This window comes from Anoplopoma fimbria, chromosome 19 (genome assembly GCF_027596085.1).
Source record: "Anoplopoma fimbria isolate UVic2021 breed Golden Eagle Sablefish chromosome 19, Afim_UVic_2022, whole genome shotgun sequence".
Taxonomy (NCBI): Eukaryota; Metazoa; Chordata; class Actinopteri; order Perciformes; family Anoplopomatidae; genus Anoplopoma; species Anoplopoma fimbria.
Genome location: NC_072467.1, coordinates 1565486 through 1587355, shown reverse-complemented (window position 1 = coordinate 1587355; position 21870 = coordinate 1565486). Strand labels below are relative to the sequence as shown.

Sequence of the window (21870 nt, the reverse complement as noted above, 5' to 3'; positions counted from 1 at the left end):
AAGGCCATCTGCTATTAATCCTTCTCTGGACAGGTGCCCTGGAGAAGCACAGGGCACCAACACAATGAAAAGGGTCCATTCCACCTGTTTTATAATGTACTACAGGGTATATGGTCATAAGTACTTACTATACAGAAAAAAGTAAATGTTTATAGAATCTATTTTAAATAACATGTATGATATTAGTAGTTAGACCATTCTTAATTGTTGAATTGATAAGGCACTTTTATTTACACCTTCTTTAATTTAAGACTTGTATATTTACCTAGTGATGTGTTGCATGTGCACAAGAAATACAAGTTGAACCATGGTCACAGAGGCTAGTCCTGGGAGCTGCAGATGATACTGGTCTGGAAGTGTAAGGGCTGTCTGTTAGGATTGCTGGCGAGGCTGCTGGTTGGTGAACAAAGAGGCTTGGATGAGAAGGCAGGTTAGAGGAGCTCTGTTACCTCATCAGCGGCCTGCATGACAAATGTCAAAATGTAGCTCTGATTTTCCTTTTAGTGAGAATGCACTTGTTGTGACGTTAAAGACTCGGGGCTTTCTTAATCTTTGTTATGAACAGAACTGGACTGAACAGCTAAAGAAATGAAAGAATAAAGTGGTATTGTTTGGTGAAACATTTGCAACCCACTGGAGTTCATATATTCAAAATATTTAGTGCTAATTTAACTTTGAAAAACCTCTTGTATTATGTAAAGAAGGCCAAAAGAAAATAGAAATGAAACATCCCAGCCAGGCTTTAAGATCCACACATAAACTGTAATCCAATTGTTCCATCTAGTGGAAGGTGAAGATACAGCAAGCACGTTGACAGCCTAATGACAAAGATGTAACGTCTAACCCTAAAAGCACATTTTATGAGCCTCTGTCAAACTGTTCAGGGTGTTTTTGTTGTTTTTGAGTGACTTTATCTGCCTTCTCACCACAACCTCAGCCCCAGCAACACCACAACAGGACACAGAAGGAACAGTGAAGGGAAAGTGAATATTCAAAGCCTTGTCTGGTAGTAAAGCTTCTATTTTTGTAACATGTTTTGGTTAAAAAAACTCATGAAAGAGAACGAGGGAGAGGAAAAGATGTCAGGTAGCACTTAACTATATTCCTGCAATAATTAGACTAGCTGTTGTTTGTATGATTAGGGGAGAAACATAAAAATGGTAGGACAAGTGCTATTTTCAGAATGCTTTGTTGTTGTGCTTCTGTTTTGTTGAGTGTGTCTTTCTTGTCAGTGTGGTAGTAAAGTGGTAGAAAAAACCCTGGATGTGCCAAACAGTAGTCGTTGCTTCCGCTTTCCAGTCTACTCGTCTATAATGTAGAATGGATTCCTAAGACATTCCAGCGATCTCAGTAGCGGCTTCTAGAAATATCTTTCAAAAAAAAGAGCAAAAAAGAAAAAAATGATATCCCTTTAGAAACCCAACAAAGCATGTTGATACATCTGTCACCAACCGTAACATAGAAATCCAGTTGTTTGTCTTTTGTTTTTTTGTTTGCACACTATCATTCCTCTGCCGTGCAATTTGTACAAGGCGTTAACACCTTGTGCTGTCACCCCTCAGGGAAGAGTTTCTTTTGCGCTTTCTGTTTGAGAGGACATATGTTTGTACTCATTAGGTTTAGTTTGTGATTTTTTTATTTTTTTTTGTCAGGGATGTTCCATTTGAAGTGGTTGAGATTTCACATTTGAATATTCATCAGAATTTCAAAAATATTGATGTCCTTAAGGGGCCCCCAGCCACTCAATGACCATTGCGCCCCTTTGATCAAGTTCAAGAAAAATCTCATTTGTATAAATAACAAACCCCATGACTTTTACAAACCGCAGTTTTATCAGCACACAGCATATTCCTGTCACACACAAAAAAAAAATCTGTTTTGGTTTCAAACGGTGTCATCAGGGTCTTTAAAAATGATAACCCTCTTTGTTAGAAAAACCAAATATTCTTATGCAATACTAAATCTGTCGTGTTTGGGTTGTAGTAGATATGCTGTACCTAAGTAATAATCTCTGTTTTGATCCAATGCTATTTGGATATGCACAAGCCCTCTACGACTAGTAAACCTCAGTCTCCCAGCAAAAGAAACCCAGTCTGGAACACTGCTAGACAATCCAGGTTGAGAGGCCCAGTGGCCCGGCAAGAGCAGCGAGAGAGGATGAGGTGTGAACGCTCAGGGAGGTAACAGGTAGACCGAAGAAGCAGCTCGCTTTCCTCTGGACAGTTGCAGAGCATTTGATTAGCTCTCATGCGAATTTATGAGGTCTTTAAAAATCTCTTCAAAGCACCCGATTGATAAGAGGAGGTGGCGTAGCACACTGAACATGCAGAGCATAGAGCACTTACAGTTCAGAACATTATGAAGAGACAGAGGTTTGGCTGATATCCTGTTATTTATTTGCAAAAAAAAAAAAATGATTTGTCTCTTTAAAATGATTCCATTTTATTAAGCTTTTGTAATATCGCTTGATGGTCGCATAAAACAATTCAGTATTTTTCAGCTAAGGTCTACCACCAAAACGGTTCTTCTCTCATAAAGTGAAAATTTGTTTTTAATCTTTTTCGAGTGGCATGTAGTGTGTTCTACAATACTAAAAAAGCAATATGCCTTGTGTTACAATTACGGGTCTCTACAGTGCAGTCATCATCCTTTTTGAATTGACTTTATTAGTTCAACTGACTCAAACTGATGACGTTTACTCTCAGTCCAGAACAAAAACCCCTGTCACTCTGTTTTCATCTTCTTCTGTACTGGTATGTCGGCGATATTGGCAGGATAGCAGGAAATGATCATCAAACACATGAATACTTGTGTCTAACTATAAACTGCGCCTTCACACAGGCCTGTAAAGTGATGTCCTTCTGTATATTCTCACTTGAGATATCCCAGTTTTAGTAAGGGATTGATGCTAAGTGTGCTATTCAATCAGTGTATAGTATACAGTATAATGTGCTGGTCCTTCTGTCTCTGCTCTGTTGTCTGTTTGTAAAAAGCAATAGTGTGTGTGTGTGTGTGTGTGTGTGTGTGTATGCGTGTGTGTGTGTATGTGTTTGTTCTCACAGTGTGTGAATAAAATAAACCCCAGACAAGGCTTTAATAATTACAAAGGAACAGGGTTATATGGACGAGGATTTTATTTTGGTCTTTTTTTAAAAATGTAAGGTTTTGGAAATGCCGAGCTTGATCCATCCATAATAGGTGTAGGTTTTAAAAGCATGACATAACAGCTTCAACAATTCATGGGCCCGCAGAATGCTGGGAGGCAACATTGACCAGCTTCACAGCGGAAACAGGCTTCGCTATGATTTCAGACAGCGTGGCTACGGCCCGAGCTGGAATGAATTGAAATTAATTCTGGAGTGTAAATTGTGAAAATGAGTCTTCTCGGCCATAAATTGTGAAGATCAGTGTTATGTCACGCTTAAAGTTGTGCTGGAGTGTCGGTGTGTTACCCCGAGTTATGAGTCGGTCATCACATTTTAACAGAACTCATTTTCCAAAGCACAGCTGATAAGGATTTATGATTAAAAATATGTTTAAGAATATAGTTTAAAAAAAATGAAAAGCAACTTTTAGCCATAATCGAATGTCAAGCAATAATATATGTCTGTGTATTATTTTTGATTATTTTGTGCATAATAGTCTTTGAACATCTGCATGTAAATACACCTCTTATTTATCACTTTTTGGTTTACTTTGTGTTGATTCCTTGGATGTTTTTATGTTCCATCTGTATATTTGACCAGTTCTGTTCCCAGGTGGAGAACTAAGAACTTTTTTTCTCACTCTTTCTCTCTCCCTCATTCTCAGCTGTTTATTCACCATATTTAATGTTATTATTGATCACATGTATAAAGGTAGCTTTGTAATTTCTGTCTGTATAGGTAAGAGGAAAATACTGCTACTAAGGCCTACCCAGTGAAACTATTTATCTGTTTATCAATTACACCATATTGTACGATAACTCTGTTTCTAGTTTGCTTCCCTCCTTTAGGATTAGTTTGATAGAGATAGGGTGTGCTGACATTTATTTTGTGTTGCCCTGATGTGTGGTGCTAGGTAAGTTAATTTTGTGAACAAAGTATTGATTCCTAAGCCTGGCCACCCTATTAGTTCATTCATTTAATTGCATATTAATGTATTATTGATGTTAGGACTCAATAAATAATAATGATAATAAAAATGATAGTGGTAAAATTACCCGGCCAGTACCTGTATCAGTGTGCTAGTCTTGGGATAAGGCACTTATTTCCTTCTGGCTTATAGCAAAGCAAAGTATCTGCTAATTAAAGAGCTATTTAAGGTTGCTTTTCCTGTTTGTGGAAAAAATGATAATATTCAAACTGAAACAGCAGTATTGTGTTTTTTTCTTTGTCTGATTGTAAAAACCACTCACTGAGGCTATAGTTTGTCAGGTTTTAAGATACTAAATATTTACCTCTCTTTGTGTCTGCATAGTTCTTCACCTGATGCAGGGAAGTGGTGCTCGGATTTTATTAAACGAGCCACGGTATGCTTTTGTTATTCCCCATTTTAGACTATTCTGAAACTGGTAAACCTCTTGCACCACATGAAGTGTTACAAATTTACATGAAAGAATTGCCATTTGAAGACAAAGTTGACCTTTTTCTCTCCACTCTGTAGCAAATATCAGTGAGAATATGCTTGCAATAATACACAACGTATCACACTGAGTGCCTCTCGGTGTAACAAGATGCATACATGGTTTTGATTGTCATTTTTTTGTGGTTTTCCAGACATGTACTGAAGTGACGATGTATTTTGTACATGAGGATGAATTCTCAACTCTCACATGCTTCAAATGTTTTTTTTTCAGATTCTTTCTTTATGTGATGTTAATCATTTTCACATGGGTTGATACGCTTGATGTTAAAGGGTTTCAATGTGTAGATGGTCCGTTTAGAGTGTACATGTCACCCCTTACCTCGTTTTTTGAGAAACGTAACTGGGAAGTTTGTTTGATGTTGATCTTGAATGGTCAAATAAATGCTTGCAGACAGAAAAGTTCACCTTTCTTTGATCAGGCAAAAACTAACAGGCAACCCGCATTTCTTCATTTTCTGTTCGTTTTATATCAACTTTTTTTATTTCATTGAGATTTACTAAGCATTGTATATCAAGTAGTTGTATGTGTTTGTAAAAGAGGCATACAACACATCTGGATTTATTTAATGTTCTGTGTTCAATGTGCACTCAGTCGGTTGGGGTAACTTAACATGAAGGGTGGGTGGAGCAGGGGTGGATTCTTTTTCCATGCAAAAGCAGTGCAAATTATGGGAAAGCCGAAACTAGTGTGTGGTTGTCACAAATTTCTAAGTCACAAGTTTGCTACTGATGTTAAAATGGGGACAGATGATCATGTACCTTTTTATCCAGCTCTTTTGAACTCTCTTTAGCAGGTAGTCTATTCACAAACGTAGTTTTGCTCCTTCTTGTCTGATTCTTAAATATGAAAATAAGTATTTTGATTCATTTTGTAAATACAGCTGTAAAGAAAAATAAGAAATTTAATGTTGTCTTTTAAATACTTTTCATTCTAATATGAATGTTGTTATATTGTACTTAGAAACTGTACCTTTAATATTACCTTTATTAAAAGTGCATTGGACACATCGATTTTAGATGTGCTTTATGTGCTGTTATCCCATAATAAAATTTACCGCTTGTAATGGGCTTTTATTTCCTGACTGTTTATCTGTTTCTGTTGTCTGCTCTCTCTTTGGCACACCAAATTAATCAAATTGTATATTTTTTAATTCACAATCATTTTATCAGGCCTTCAAATTAGTGTTTCAATATTTAATCAGAGGTGGTAGCCTCACCAATGGAACTTGTTTGCCAAATTATATGAACGAATAATATAATCAACTTAGTTTCATAATAGCATCTAAATTTCTGCACGTGGCAATGAAAATCTTAATAAATGCCTATTATTTAACCACACACTAAAATAATGAAAACTTACCAGTCAAAAACTATTGTTTACCTAACACATATTATAACGGTGTAAATACATCCCTGGGTTATTACATATTAAGATGCACAACCATTTTACCAATTTGAGGACTTAATTGCGGTCATGACATATATCAAATTTAGATTTAGACAATGATCTTGTCCAATTACAGAACCGTTCTTTCCAGTTACAGAATTATGAAAGTAATATAAATTGTAATGGTTCATCTCATTTTCCTTTCTAACCTAGGCCATTTTGATAAAGCAAAATGAACTGCAATATGATCATCTGTGGAAAATAATTAAAAATTGACACAAATCAATCCATCAAATATTTTTCAAAATGTTTTATTGTTGACCTAAAGCAGCAGAAAAGCCAGACCATTAGGAGGTTTTGAGTCACATTGTATACAGATAATGCCCATTATGACATTGTTTCTGAAGCTTTATATCATTTATTATATTATATTATATTTATTATATTTTTCACAAAAAACAATGGTGGATGTATCCCAGGGTAAACGCCTGAGCCAGGTCTGGATATGAGCATTACAGGTGGAAAATCCACGAGATCAGGTCTGTTTAGAAAGTGTCTGCACAGAAACTGGGAATTAGATTTCAATCAGAATTTGCAGACACAAGAATGAATGCAGCAAAAAAGTACTGGACAAGGGCCTTCCAGAGCTTTGAGTAAAAACATTAATAATAACTTTAAACAGACTATAAGATGATATGTCCTGCAGAGCCAAGGGATGTCATCAACTCTGTTTCAGATGAGCTGCAGGAGGACGGTCATTGTTCACCAGAGTGAAGGTACAAAGCAGAAAGTTTATATGTTTATATCATAGGTTTAAGTGCAGTACAGACAATGTCCGCAGGGGGCAGCACTGCACCCCAAGCGCTTCATGTCAACATCATTTCACCAGACGAAATAAACTCATGTGTTTACTGTTGCGTCAATGCTGTCATTCCTAAGGACTGCTTGTTTAATATAGACCATAATGGAGCTGGTATGGTGAGTAACACTGTCACTGCAATGTGCAGGATATCATATTGGTAGATTGTTGTGAGACAATTCAGGCAACACACATTAACTTTGGGATAGCTTGCTATGCTATGCTAACCAAACAAAGTCAATTTTATTGTGACCGGAAGTCAACGTCAACAACAAGTTACACACTTTTGTTTTTAGTCGACCGGAATTAGTGTGCGTTATTCTTTTTGTCGCTGAACCATATGTATTTGTGACAAACGTAACCAGTTTGCAAAGGCGAAAATATAAAGCTACTGGTGATCTTAACAACAATTAGTATACATTTTACGACGCTGTTATTGCGTTGTTATTATTAGCTTTTATTTTGAAGGGCTAAACAGGAAGCTGTGTGTATTCTAACGCTAAAGATAACTGACTTGATGCTGTGCAGCGTGTGTCTGCAAGCGACAATAAGTAAAGTTACATGTTGTGTGAGCCTTGTTTAATTACTTTGTTATCACAAGTAACATAATTAAACATTTTAGAAATTACATCCTATTATTTAGTTAGTTAATAGTTTTGCTATTTGAAGCCAATCAGGAACAACTAAAAGAAGTGGCATGGTTTAATTGTTGATTAAAATATTTTAGCAACAAATATAGATTGCTTCCTACCCACAGCTGTTGATTGCTGGATGTCCATCCAGTATAAAATAAATGTGTAAAGTGTGATTTATCTGTTTTACTTTTCTGTATGGTGTTATGCCATTCATTCAGTGCCATGTGTGACCCTGAGTGTGTGTTTGGTTGGTAAAGTAGTAAAAGTAATGGCCATTATTGCCACAAGAAGAAAATACATATGTAGACATGTGTTGTAAAATAGCATAACATAAAACCTTTGGGTGATATTATGTTTTCTGTAAAATTGAATGTCGGATAATAATTGATGCTACTTTTAATTTTTATAGTTTTTTTTAGATTAACTTTCTATTGATGATGTCATGGTCAATATCTTCTCAGTTGGAGGCCTAATTAGTCTTCTAAGCAAGACGAGAAATAACAAATAGACTTTGTGATTAATTACGCTTTTACACAGACTTTAAATCACTAGTGGTATAGTTTGGAAATTAGAAATAATGTGACACCTGAGACTTCCATTATATAATGTAATGATCATTTATAATTTTGCACTACCCTGCAACAACAGTTTGAATTTGAACAGGCCTATTAATATAATTTATTTTCTCTTTTTTAATTTAAGGGAGGACCTTCCAGTCCCTGAGGCTCCTTTCTTTACCAGAGATGTCTATGACAAATATTCCCTTGCACCTAATATCAGAGAACTATGGACCTTTCTCCAAAGGTATGTCAATGAATAAACATATTAAGTAATACATCAGTTCAGGTGCATTTTTTTTTGTGTAACTAGTGAGTGTTTATCTTACATGTTGTTTTTTGCCAAAGTCCTGTAGAGAACAATGAACAGGGCGGTGGGACTGAAAACGCCTCCTGCCCTTCCTCCAGAAAAAAGGCGGCAGAGTTTAATGACAACAGTTGCATGAGAGAGGATGAGTCCTGTTGGGACAGCTGTGATAGTGATTATCCGCGTGCAGACAATGCTGCTCGAGATACAGAAGAATGTAAGGATACTGAAAAATCGAAAGTAAAGCTCCAGCAGGTTAAGAACAAGGCGGCTGCTGCTTATCCTAAACCCAGACTGCCCCACCCCTGTATGTCCAGCCTGTCCAGCAAAGAACAGAAGACGTATCTTGGCTTTTTGACGAGTAAGAAAATATGCGATCCTCCACAGGTACCAGCAGTCTCTCCTTAATGGTATTTTTAATCCTGCCAGTCCTTGTTGCATCACTTCCAATAATAACATGCGCTAATGTTTCAGAACTTAAAGGAACGAGTTAACAATGAAGTGATGCAGTTCATGAGGTACCTGCAAGATGTGGCCAGAAGATGTGCGGAAGACTACAACTTCATATCCCAGGGAGCTATGCAATATACAGAGGTACTGACACTACATTGATTGCACCAGATATATGTTCATAAGTATTAAAACATTGAGCCCTAATTTGTTTTTCAGGAGTTCTTCCGGGCGTGTTCGGAGCACATTAAGACATTTCCTGAGCTCTATCAGATCTATGAGATGACTAGCTTGACAGGGGGAACATTCAACCCAGGGCTGAAGCTGACCTTTGAGAAACAGCTGCTGATCATGGTAATCTACTCTTAAAGTGCTAATTATCACATAAGACCTTTTCCAGTCACATATGTGTAGGATAAACCACTTCCATATACGTTGTACATAAATGCCATTGTCCAGTTTTCTATTCAACCTTTACAACTGGAAGTGTTGAATTGCAGAATCTTTCTTTTGCTGTTGATTCACTTCCTCTATTTCCATATTTGTACCCTTTATTTCTCCAGGGCAATGTGGATATTACACTCCAAAAGATAGTGCCTACTGATGCACAGCTTGCCTCGGATTATCAGAGTGTTTCATCAGAGAATCCTCCAGCTAAAAAAGCCAAGGACATGCACGCTGTAAGCAATTGTCTCGCTTTTTTTAATTACTCCAATAAATTAAGTCACAAAGATGTTTTACTGCTAGAATTTTACTGCTAGAATGGGATTCATGACCGCAGGTCTATTGTTAACTCCATTTTAGGTCTTGCAGTTTTCACAAAAGACACCAGAGGGTGTTCATGTCTTGCTCAGCAAAACCAATGCTAATTGTGTTTTTGAAAGATGCAGGGACACACATGAGATTTTCAAAGTCGAGTTAATTGAGGAGACAGTCATGTAGTTGCCTGTGTAGATGGACAGACAGAGTAGATGTTTTGGTACCATGACCCAGCCTTGTTTTCTCTCCACAGAAAATCAGCACTGATGATAATGCCAATACACTGTCTGCCCGTTATGAGCCTCACGTGTGTCTGACTCGAGATGCCCTCGTCAGGCTGCTAGATAACCATGGTCCTGACTTCGGAGAGCAATGGGAACTGCCAGTTTGCGTCAAATTAAACCCAGAAAAAGGTACAGCGTCATCATTCCACCACTCAGGCTGTTATAGTGGAAATTTGTTTAACAAAGGACAGAATTAGGCTTTGCTTCCAACAAGTAAAAATGCTAATAAGAACCAGATATTTCCTCTTTCTTCTCTCTTCTCTCTAATCTTTGTGTTGCTGTACACTTTCAGCCATCAAATCATGTTCAAATGCCCCCAAATAATCATCTAATGTAGCCTTTAAAGCCAGATATTACAATCTTTGTGTTCTGAATAATCTGAATACAGTTACCTACATCTTAACAACAAAAAATATAAAAACATTTTTAATGTTTGATAATGGCCCCAGAGATTTACCTGGCTAAATTAATGCCAGAGAATAATGCAAATAGCAGTGTGTATACATAGAACGTAGTAAAAACAGAAGCCTATATAAGGATTTAAATTTTATTGTTTTCTTTTTTGTATCACATGACACTTACAGTACACATTTGATTATATACAAGTGATTTTTAATTTTAAGAGCAACACAACAACATATTTGCTAGATTGCTAAATGGAAAACAAAATGATAAGAATCGCTATTTGGCTATGACATGTTTTTTAAAAAGGTTCATGAAATTTTAGAATACAGGGATCTATATAAATATATATATATATGTGACACAAGGTTATTACATTCACCGTAAAAAACAACCCACATGTCACATTGGCAGTACATGTACAGATTTCGCAAGATAGTCATCTGATTCTCCTTTCCTGGCTTGTGACATTTTTAGTCATGTTAGCGAATGCAGCAGTAAAGAAATCTGAGATAACTCACAGTGTGTAATGACAACGAATGACCTCATGGTGGCACTTTTTCACACCCCTTTGTTTCCACCCGTCTTATTTACAGGCGGCAGTCAGAAGAAGACTGTGTACATAGACTCACCCCTTCTGCCCACTGAAATGACAGTGAGAGAGCGGTCACATGTCTACCATGAGGAGAGTTTGAAGCTTTCCATCAACAAGAATGGAAGTAAAAATGTGTTCCACTTAATGTTCGAGCTTCCTGAGGATGACCATCAACACCCACCAGTATGAAGTCACGCAAATAGATGTCCTATATTTGGTATCATGTATGTGGTCTTATTTCACCTGAACAATGATTCTTTGTTTTCTCTTTCTAAATCAGGAGTGGTCACAAAGAAACGTAGTCTCTTCTGAAAACAATGGTCTTGACTTTGAGGTGGATCTCACTGACCTGGAAACATTTGGAGAGGCGACCCCCATTAAAAGCTCCAAGAGGCAGAATGAGCAAAATGCAAGTGTTAAAAGTGTCAAAAGTGTCAGATCTCTGAATTCCCCGCCTTTAGCTAAGACTAAAAAGTCCAGTGAGCATCATGTTAACACTAGCGGCAGTTCACAAGAAGAGATGAACACCTCATTGACAGATGGGAGTGGTCCCGAGACAGAGGAGACAACTCGGCACGTTGCGAATGAGGCCATTGCCCCAAAATCTGAACAAATGAGGCTGGACTCTGCTCAACAAAGTGACGAAGACCTACCTTTTATAGGAGATTCAGATGAGGAGAAGCTGGTCATTGACGACCCTGTGTCTCCAGCTAAAACACGGATCCCATCACGCTCTGCAGACCCCTCCATAAAAAACGTCTCTGATTCTGAACCTGTAATTCCAGAGTCATCGTCCCCTCAAAAAGGTACAAAGCAGAGGCGACAATCCAAAAGAGCAAAGGTATCTGGCGACCAGCTGGGCGAGATCCTGCGCATGCAGACTGCCATGTTCAACTCTCCAGACAAAAGCTCCAACATATCCCAGGAGACCAACTCACCCAGTCAATGTATGGCGCCCTCAGTCCACTCGCATCCAACGTCTCTGGTGAAGCCCTGTGTGTCCTCATATTTGGAGAGAAACCAGAACCAGGATGGAGAGACCTGCGCTGCTCCTCACGCATCTGCACCAGCTGTCAACATTACTACTACGGAGCACAAAAGTAAGTTTGAAGTTGATATTCACTCTGTGGATTTAAGTTGTGTTCAGGTGCTTGATTAACATAGTACATCGTTGCCTCCCACACAGAAATTCTGTCAGAAGACTTGCAGGCTGGTGCTGAAGATGAACAGGATTACCGGGCTCCAGAGGAAGGCAACCTGCTCTATAAGCTCTACAGTCTGCAAGACCTGCTGCTCATGGTGCGCAGCTCTGTGTCACTGACCCATGCCAGAAGAGTAGGCCAAAACAACCAACAAGAGGTATACCTGTTAGTTTACACTCCTCTTCCAGAATGTAATAGTCATTTCACATATCTAAGTATAAAATGAATATATGCAACAGTCTGTTTTCTTTCCCACTAGTTTGTGCCAGTGCATGTCTTACCCAAGCTCGAGTACCAGTTGAGTTATGGTGTTGAGTGTCTGAGCAGCAGTGAGGCTTGCCAGCTGTGGACTGAGGCATTGCTCCACTCTAGCACTGTATCCTACATAGGTAAAAAAAAAAATCACTTGTCACTTTAACCTGCAATCATTTTCTTTCTAAATTCAGCCAAAGTTTTATACAGAAATGTCGTCAAACTGCCCTCAGTACCAGTGTAACCCCTTTAGTCTTTGATTTTTGTGAATAGTAAAGAGATTTATTTTCCTACCCCTCCCTCAGAGGGTTCAGTAGAGTCCACATGGCAGACCCTCCCACAAACCAATGGAATAGTCTTTAGATGACTCACCATCCTGCTGTTACTGTGTACTGAATACGTTTACTTAGTTGCCATAACTACAGCCACATTTGATTGCAGGGAGTTACAAAGAACGTGGTGTGCAGAGCTCAGCTAAATGTTGTTTTGAACTTCAGTTAAATTCCCTTAATGCATATTGTCAACTCACATGTACTGCTTACCTGTAGCTCAAGATTCAGGGGAAGACTCTTATCTTATTTTGTACTAGGTTCATTGATGTGTTGACTGATGTAGGTGTGAGCTGGGAATATATGTCATCTACCCAGCATGATGATTTAATGTAGAGCTTTGGCAAAAAGCTGTCTCTCTGTCTCTGAATTATACCCCTTTCCAGTCTCTTGTTATAGTTGACATACTGGGCAGAAACACTCATCAGCGTCACTCTCAGTACAAAAAAGCCTGTATCCTGGTTTCCTATATTCAGCCTAGATTTTTTGAAAGCAGATGCTGCAGTTTAAAAACATGTGATCCTTCTGTCTCAATACTATAAGAAAAGAAATTGCCAGCGAGAAAACGGTGATAAAATTCCAGCTATGTGAAATAATATAGATTTTCTCTCAACGAACACTGCTGATAAGAGTTCCTTCTTTGTTAAGTTGTTGGTAGCTCATCATGTGGTTTATCATGTGGCATTCACCAATTGTGTATTTATGGCTGTGGGAGCTGGCTCTGAAACAGTCCATAATTGAAGGAAGGCACTCTTGAAATAAGCAGACATTACATGCTGGAGTGGGAGGCATGAAAAAGGAGACAGGACCAACAAGCTTTTCTTCCCACCTACTCAAGGTTGTAACACTGCAGGCAAAATCAACACAGACTAATTACTTTGTAAGCACTAGAAATGGGATGATGATGAGGTGAAGCTCTTGATGTGCATGCTCATTAGATCTTGTTCCTTTCTCAGTGCATCTCTCACCCTCCCGTTCTGTCTCTGTAGCTCACATCAATGCGCACACATCAAAAGTAGCTCTGCTGAGAAAGCTGCGTGAAGACTGGAAACAGAACATCTCCTGTGGCTTCAAGTGAGTGTCCTTACAACAGATGTGTGCTGATGATGAGGATCAGGATTAGCCTAATCAACCCTGTATGATTATATAGTTTAAGATGTTTTCATCTTGAGATTCAGTCAGTTAATCAATAATCCAAGCCTTTTCATAACGTAGCTATCATTTTTTTTGTCATCTGAATTAGTGTTGAAATTTATATTTACTACTAAAGAAGAGTGAAAGTAGATGGACTGGAACTTGGTGATATCTCTTTTCCATCCACAGGCCATCGAAGTCCCTTAATATACTGCACCACCTACTGAAAAAGCTAATTGGGTAAGTTGTTTAAGACATTCTCAGTCTTGTTCTACTTGTAGATTGTTAGTGCTGAGCTCATCCATCCACATCCCTTTTTGATAATGCCTCTGCAACAGAAGCATTAGGTTTTGTGATGTCCGTCCGTTCATCTGGACGTATGTACATACGTATGTCAGTGTGTCTTAGTCTCATGAACGCAATATCTCAGGATCGCTGGAGGGAATTTCTTCAAATTTACATAAACTTGTACACAAGGATGAACTGATTAGATTCTGTTGCTCAAAGGTCACTATGATTTCACAGAATACTTTTTGGGCCACAAATCAAGAACTCAAATGCTAATAATGACAATCAACACACAAATGTTAAGTACAAACAAACATGGATCTAACTACAACTGATCTAACTACAACTTTAATTGAATGTACTGTCCAAATTTTGGGGAGGGTTGCATTTTTTCTTAAATTCTATTGTTTAGTTGGGCAACATCTGCAGATGAGTTGTCTTCCTGTCTTGTCTAAGATGTGTGTGCAGCCTCTTGTCTGACAGCCTCGGGGCTAAAAAAGTTAGGTTGCTTCATATTTGTGTTGGAGGGTTACACAAATGGTTACTCAAGGACACACAATACATGTCTTATCTTCTGCTAACTTAAGACTCTGTTCAAACCAGTCATTTGGCAGGAAACTCGGAGTGCTACATTTTTCAGTGTGTGGGTTCTGACTTTAACACCCCCTCAATGACTTCATTTGGTTTTGTAGGTTAGAGGAAGGACAGTACCTGATTGCACACAAGGCAGGGGAACCATTCGTGACCTTATTAAAAGCAGCTAATGGGAAAGTGAGTCGGGGGGCATACAACCTGCAGCAGCTCCACAGCTCAGTCCCACAGCCCCCAGCATCCGGCCTCGTGCCCTGGATGCCTGTTGATCCAGCTGTGTACCTGCCCTTCCACCAGAAAGACGGCCGTGTCCCCTGCACCTTCCCACCAAAACCCTTCATAATGGTGTGTATTTGACTTGCGTCACCATAGTTACTGTGTTGATAGATGACACAGTGAAAAAAATACAATAGCACTGGAGGTCATGACCGGACAAGTAATGGCAACAGATGATAAATTGTTTGAATTAATAGGAAGTGTTTATTGATTTATGCCTAGGACGTCCACGTCTACAAACACAGGGATTCTCTAAAAGTCGAGATAAATGACATGTTGTCTCTCTAAGTTGTAATGAGTGCAAAGCCCTTGGCTCTTTTCTTAACAGACAGGCGGAAACAGCACACTAGTGCATAATTATTGTACTTGTGAGAATAAACAAATCATTTGAGGGTGTGATGCAACTGAAATGTAGCGCCAGTTATTTAAAGCTACAATCTTTTTACCTTCCCTTCTCCTACCAGACAGCGAAAGATGGGTCATCGCAGTCCAACAGCCATGGAGCCGGGCAGTCAAATAAAAAATCGAATGCAGAAGTCAACAAGAAGAAAAAACAAAAGAAACGTGCAGCCAAGCGTAACAAGTATATTAAAAAGCTCATTCAGAATTCCATTTAAGTCCTGTCATTTCATATAAGGTGAGCCAGTGGAGGAGCTGGACCTGCACTTCTAAGAAAAGGAAACAAGACCACGTATTAAACCTATAATTACATACTGGAAATACATTATGACATTAAACATAAATGTGAATGCTGAAGCACTTTGAGAGTATAGAAAATATACCCTTTTTTATATTTCTCCAGAGACATTTTTGTATATTTTGTGAATTATGTTTTGTGAAAACAATAAACTTTTGTCTAAGTATCCATATGGGGTAAGGTTACTGTCTTCATGTGTGAATATTAGATATGACCTTGAAAATCTCTTTGAGTGCACAGATTCTCGTGTGTGTGTGTGTGTGTGTGAGAGAGAGAGAAAACTGCGCTACAGTGGTAAAGGGTGGAGTCATGAGTGAATGAAAAGGGGAGGTGAAAGGGGAAGTCTTTTTCTATATCTGAAAAGTTAAATCTCCACACCCATTCCATATAAACTAGTTAGACTGGACAAATCTCTGCATCATCTCAACATTGACATTTAAGGTAAGTTCTGTGTGGTTATACATTTTAATATGGACTAACTGTATGTGTAACTGAGATTTAACACTGCAGGGAGGTTTACAGGGGTTTCCCAACTTGCTGTCGTAGCAGATGAGTTATGCAGTGTGAGCTCTCTACCTGTTTTCTTCCATTTGAATGAGCTCAGTCATTTTACCAGACTTGAGTACAGTAGCACTTTTTCCAGGGTGTGTCTCTGTGGGATTGCTGTTAAGGTTGTGTGTCAGACTGAACAAGGATTTCAGAGAGTTAGTGGATTGTCAGTAGTAAAGTAACCATTTTACTGTGAATGTGGCAAAGCAGAGAAAACTAAGGAATACAGTAACTTGATAAAATGGAAAAAGTCTCACAGTGTTTCTTTTGTGACACGGTTGTACCGAAAAAAACAACTTGAATGAATTAAATGTATCTGCGTCTGTGTAGAGGACATTTCCTTTGTGGGTGTAAGTGATGGTATCTAGAGACAAAACAAACATAGCACATTGGATGCAGCTCAGACAAGTTGGTGACAGGATTACAACGAGATTTGATTACAAGATTGTGCAGTGTTGACAGTTTTTAACACCTTTTCCAGGACAGTCACAATGGCTATGATATCAGAGTTTCTGGGACAGCTCGCTCTCAACACTGGGGTAATGTCATATATTTAATTCATGAAAACTCTTAAACAATACATGGTGTACCTTAAATACATACATATATATTTAAAAAGATGGCATCTATTTGATCTCACTCTGATTTGCATTTGGTCTTCAGGCCCCTGAACCCAAATACCCCACTGTGGTACCTGCTATGGACTTTGACCCTGACAGAGATGCTGCCAGAATAGAGACTGCCATCAAAACCAAAGGTAAGATGACGTACTGTACATGTTGCTTAGAAAGAAAAAAAAATCAGTGCTTGGTTGTGCTATTCTCTGCACACATGAGTAACTGGTAGTTATGAGTCAGCGTCCTGTTTTTTTTACTAATGCGGTTTGAGGGGAAAAATACCTTGTGACCACATCATGTGTTAGGGCGATCTAGCTTCGCTTCCTTCCCTCTTACAATTGTGTATTGTTAATTGTTATTCTTCAAAATACACTTTAAAAGTAATTAAAGATAAATCCACACACACCTTATATGTTCAAATGACTCAAACCCTGATTTATGGCATTTACCATTTTAGCCTACTGAATGACTAAAAGTTGAATATAGCTTTCTACTTGGTATGTAACGAGCTCAAAGAAATTCATGAACGTTTTTTAAAGATCTCTGTTAACTTATATATCATTCATCAGCCCATAAAAATACCCTTCTGGGCTTTCAAAGTCATGACACAATGTTATTTAATGTCGTTATTCCTCTTAACTCTTCTTTCCATTGTTAATCCATACAGAGTCCACTGGGTTTTACTTAGATTTCTTCCCTTTTGTCTAACCTGATGTGTGTAATGTGTGTGTCTTTTTCATTCTAACTTCAGGAGTGGATGAACAGACCATCATTGACGTCCTAGCAAAGCGCACCTACTCACAAAGAAGAGACATTGCCTTTGCGTATGAAAAGAGGGCAAAGAAGGTACAGTAGGCCTTGAGAGAAAATCCCAAATGCTTTATAAAACATTAACAGAGATATTCAGGTAACACTGATGTATTTGTAGGACATGATCTCAGCCCTGAAGGGAGCGCTGTCTGGCTCTCTGGAAACAGTGATCCTCGGATTGATGAAGAGCACGGCCCAGTACGATGCCTCATTGATCAGAGGCTCTATCAAGGTAAACAACACTGATTGGTAGTCAATATCAGTGGATTGGATTAAGAGGTTACACTGCCATCTACTAGACCAGTGATTCTCAAATGGGGGTACGTGAAGGCACTCCAGGGGGTATGTGAGATTTTTTTTTAATTTTATTATTTAAAATTAGCATCCATTCAAAAATCCTTTAAAAATAGTTATTTAATAAATATTCAATAAAATATAATTGTAAGTTCATGAACTGAATTCAATGCAACAATGCAATCTTCAGTGTTGACAGTTTAATAAATCAGACACTGATGGCAGAGCGCTGTGTATTACATCTTTTTTTCAACCAAAAATGCTTTGCGCTTGTTAGGGGGTACATCACTGAAAGAAGGTTGAGAACCACTGTACTAGACAAATGACAGAACCTGCTTTTTTGCTATACCTTGATTTAAATTTTATTTGTGTTTACCTTCAAGTGTCATGTAAAGTAATACATATTTATGTCTCTTTCAGGGTGCAGGAACAGATGAAGAGACGCTGATTGAGGTTTTATGCTCACGCAGCAACAATGAGCTGGTGGAGATCAAGAAGGTCTACAAGGAGTGTAAGTTCAAAACATCCCAGGCTTTCATACGAAGGGCTGGAAATACATTGTAGTATGTAATGCCTCGACTTATTGTGCTTTTCATGCACAATTAGGCTATTGTACAACCTACATCCTCTTTCTCCATCAAAGGTCTTGTCTTAAATGTTCAAGAATCAGAAATTCACCAGTTATGTGATTACTGTAGTTTAGGAGAGAAAGCTAAATGTCTAAACCGAAAACATTATTTCCCACAGTGTTCAAGAAGGACCTGGAGAAAGACGTGGCAGGTGACACCTCTGGGAACTTTGCTAAGCTGCTCTTGGCTCTGGTGCAGGTGAGATTTGTTAGTGACCGTCCTCATGATCAATACAACACCGGACAGTTAAAGCTGACCTTAGTTTGTGTATTATTTATCTGCAGACCAAGAGAGCAGAACCGACCGGTGTGGTAGACAATGAAAAGATTGATGAAGATGCCAGAGTAAGTTTGCCATTTCCCCTTTGTCTGTGGAATCTAAAATAAATGGATTTAAAAACTGTAATTTTAACATCTAATTCAATATTCAGTTTCTCATGCAAAATTTGAGTTCTTGAATTTCACCAATGACTAAGTTACTGAAAAATACCCTGAGATGTCCACATGAGTCTGGTAACCCTTTATTATTTAGTAAAACTTTGTGCATTTCGTAATTTTGTGCTCATTCAATAGCAAAACTTTCTTTTGGTATCTTGATATTTAACAAGATTGGCAGCACTTTTATGCCACAAAGTGTAAAGTTTTTGTTGTTGGTGTTTCATTGATTCAACTCAGGCACTCTATGAGGCTGGGGTGAAGATTAAAGGAACTGATGTGCCGACCTGGATCTCCATTATGTCTGAGAGAAGCGTACCCCACCTGCAAAAGGGTAAGATAGCATGTTTTTATTTGGTATCATTGTTACATAAGTGTTATTTTCATTCTCCTTAAAAAAATACCCATTAACAATCAGTAAATCGCTTTTTTCCCCCCTCTGATTGTTAGTGTTTCAAAGGTACAAGAGTTACAGCCCCTACGATATGCAGGAGAGCATTATGAAGGAAGTTAAAGGAGACTTGCAAAAGTCCTTCCTGGTGCTAGGTAAACAAATCTGTTGTCAATAATTCATATTATTAATACAGTAGACCCTGTTTATTCATTTCTGAGGTAAATATTCACCATGTAGGCCAGGAATGGTTGCATAAATAATTTCTAAAATTACAGCTGAAAATCATCTGTCAAATACAAGACGTGTTATTGTGGATATTCATTCAGTTTTTCTTTTGTTCCAGTGAACTGCTTTGAAAACAAACAGCTGTACTTTGCCAACCGACTGAATGAAGCCATGAAGGTAGTTACAGTTCTGTTCTATTTCTCTTTGTTGAAATGTGGCTATTTTGAGTGCTTTTTTTTCTTTCTTTTGGAATAGATGTAAGAAGTACATCTGCCTGTGAAAGAGCAATTTTGCTGCAGGAACACAGAATCCAAAGTTGTTATCTTACAACAGCGTTGCATCAGCTGCTGTAGTTAAGTTGAAAGCGTGTACAACTTGTAAGTGCTGACTTGTGCTTGTCTGCTCAGAGTAAAGGAGCCAAAGAGAAGATGGTGACCAGAATTATTGTGTCGCGCTGCGAGGTGGACCTGAAAAAGATCTGCTCTGAGTACAAGACCAACTTTGGAGAGTCTCTGCAGAAGACTATTATGGTAAGTGATTTATTCAGCTTGCCCTTTTACTGATTTACAGTAAGGCTTGTTTTTTCCTGCAGCTGCTCTAACCTGCTCTGTTTCTGCAGGAACACACCAAGGGAGACTACCAGAAGGTGCTGCTCAGCCTGTGTGGACCAGAGGAGTAGAAAGGAATCATCAGTATCCGAAGGGCCTCACTTTCCACCTCTGGAAAGGTGTACTGGAAAGAAGGGCTCATGAATATCATACTTGGAACCAACTCTGCAGCAAAAGCCCATCCTTTTTTTCTGCACACCTCTTAATGCAACATTCAAGTAGATACGTTTATCTTATATCTTGAAACATGAATAATCTGTATTAAAGCTTACTTTTGTTGTACCAAAATGGCAATAAAGTCCTTTGTTAGAGTATTGTTTTACTTTCTTTGCATTCCACCGTTTTCTTCTTACATTGTTGTATGTTGATTACATAGATCACCATTAGAGGGCGCTATAGTAGCATTAAAAGCAAGAACAGCCAGCTGCATCCCCTCTGTGTCTCAGGCCTCATGGTATCTTGAATTCTGAAATATTTAATATTTTTCTTACATTACATTATCATCATTTCCCTAAATTATTCTAAGTAGTAAATGAAGTGTTAATAAATGAAACAGCTATACAAAGATAATATATTTTATTTACACAAGGGATGAAAATATAACTATTTTGCAGTTTGCCTTTTTTAAACTGAATTTGAAATAATAGTATTTAAATTCAAAACTGTACAAACTTGAAGATGTAAAAACACAGTCATGTATGATCCATACAGCATCTTTTCATACAGTGAATTAAGACTCAAATCTACCACACTTTCCACTATGAGGTTCCATCAAGATGATTTAATCATTAGTGTGTTTTTCTGTGTTTGTTTGGCGCTAATATTTTAATTAAAAATGTTAATTTTACCTCCGGCAAAGATGATTTGCATACCACTAAACAAGCTTCTATACAGTGTGTTTCTGCTGTTTAGTTTGTGGTCTCTCAGGATGAAATAACCACCACAGTGTTGTCAAGGCATTTCTACTGAAGAATAAGAAAAAAAAATGGCCCCAAAAGGCAAGATCAGAAATGCTGAACACAGCGATGAGGAAAAGGATGTGAGGGAAAGACTATGGACTTAATAATCTTAAACCAAGTGGCGTACTGTGTCTTAAATATGATAGAAGATCATCTATGATTGTGAGAGAAATTGCCTGATAAAATAATGCTTCTGGCTAATATTTTCACTGGTTGAGTAGCTGAGGAGAGAAATGGCTTCAGATTTTAACAAGGCGCTGGATTTATGATCATTTTGTAATAATATTGATGAGAACATTAGCCTTTTGTGATGGTTTATGTTTATAGGCAATAAAAAAATAAAATATAGTGTAAAGTTAGGTAAAACAGTATTTTGCAAAGCAGGGAGTGAGATTTACGCGTGAGTGTGGTGACAGATTAATCTCTGCATCATAAAGAGGAAAGTAGCACCATATTTTTCCCTTTTTTATATAGATGTACAACATGCTGTTCTGTTCAAGGCCAGCCCGTAGGGACCTCCAGCAAACCCAAGGGGAACTCTCTTCTCAATTGAAACGATGCAATTTACTGTCCCAAACGCTGGCACTTCATCATTCAGAGGACTTTAACCCCATGAATGTCAAACACGGAGCATGCTGGAAAGGAGATGGAATACCTCACATTACCATAACAACTAGAACCAAATGACAAGCACTCTGAAGCCTAAAAGGTGAAAAATAAT

The 21870-nt window shown here is 38.2% G+C and overlaps 2 protein-coding genes across 2 annotated transcripts; both read left to right on the top strand.

Moving 5' to 3' along the window:
- Positions 1-6871: 6871 nt before the first annotated feature.
- On the top strand, positions 6872-15769 carry ice2 (interactor of little elongator complex ELL subunit 2). Its single transcript, XM_054620118.1, has 15 exons — positions 6872-6991; positions 8210-8311; positions 8413-8758; positions 8846-8965; positions 9041-9175; positions 9385-9501; positions 9834-9993; positions 10863-11044; positions 11142-11961; positions 12048-12220; positions 12323-12452; positions 13634-13718; positions 13968-14018; positions 14759-15002; positions 15398-15769. Exons 1-15 carry the CDS (start codon positions 6978-6980, stop codon positions 15548-15550), a joined length of 2832 nt encoding a protein of 943 aa, XP_054476093.1. The 5' UTR covers positions 6872-6977; the 3' UTR covers positions 15551-15769.
- A 218-nt stretch (positions 15770-15987) lies between these two features.
- LOC129108016 (annexin A2-like) lies at positions 15988-20496 on the top strand. The gene is made up of 13 exons (XM_054619638.1): positions 15988-16071; positions 16661-16718; positions 16843-16936; positions 17548-17642; positions 17725-17838; positions 18321-18411; positions 18648-18727; positions 18814-18873; positions 19204-19297; positions 19414-19509; positions 19701-19759; positions 19990-20112; positions 20202-20496. The coding sequence occupies exons 2-13, from the start codon at positions 16671-16673 to the stop codon at positions 20259-20261; spliced, it is 1014 nt and encodes a 337-aa protein (XP_054475613.1). The 5' UTR covers positions 15988-16071; positions 16661-16670; the 3' UTR covers positions 20262-20496.
- Positions 20497-21870: the final 1374 nt, after the last annotated feature.

Coding starts and splice junctions, on each gene's coding strand:
- ice2 (XM_054620118.1), top strand. Junction 8,312..8,412: donor CTATGGACCTTTCTCCAAAG/GTATGTCAATGA, acceptor TTTTTGCCAAAG/TCCTGTAGAGAACAATGAAC. Junction 12,453..13,633: donor TAGCACTGTATCCTACATAG/GTAAAAAAAAAA, acceptor CTGTCTCTGTAG/CTCACATCAATGCGCACACA.
- LOC129108016 (XM_054619638.1), top strand. CDS start 16,671: ATGGCTATGATATCAGAGTTTCTGGGACAGCTCGCTCTCAACACTGGG. Junction 16,937..17,547: donor GACTGCCATCAAAACCAAAG/GTAAGATGACGT, acceptor TTCTAACTTCAG/GAGTGGATGAACAGACCATC. Junction 17,643..17,724: donor ATGAAAAGAGGGCAAAGAAG/GTACAGTAGGCC, acceptor ATGTATTTGTAG/GACATGATCTCAGCCCTGAA.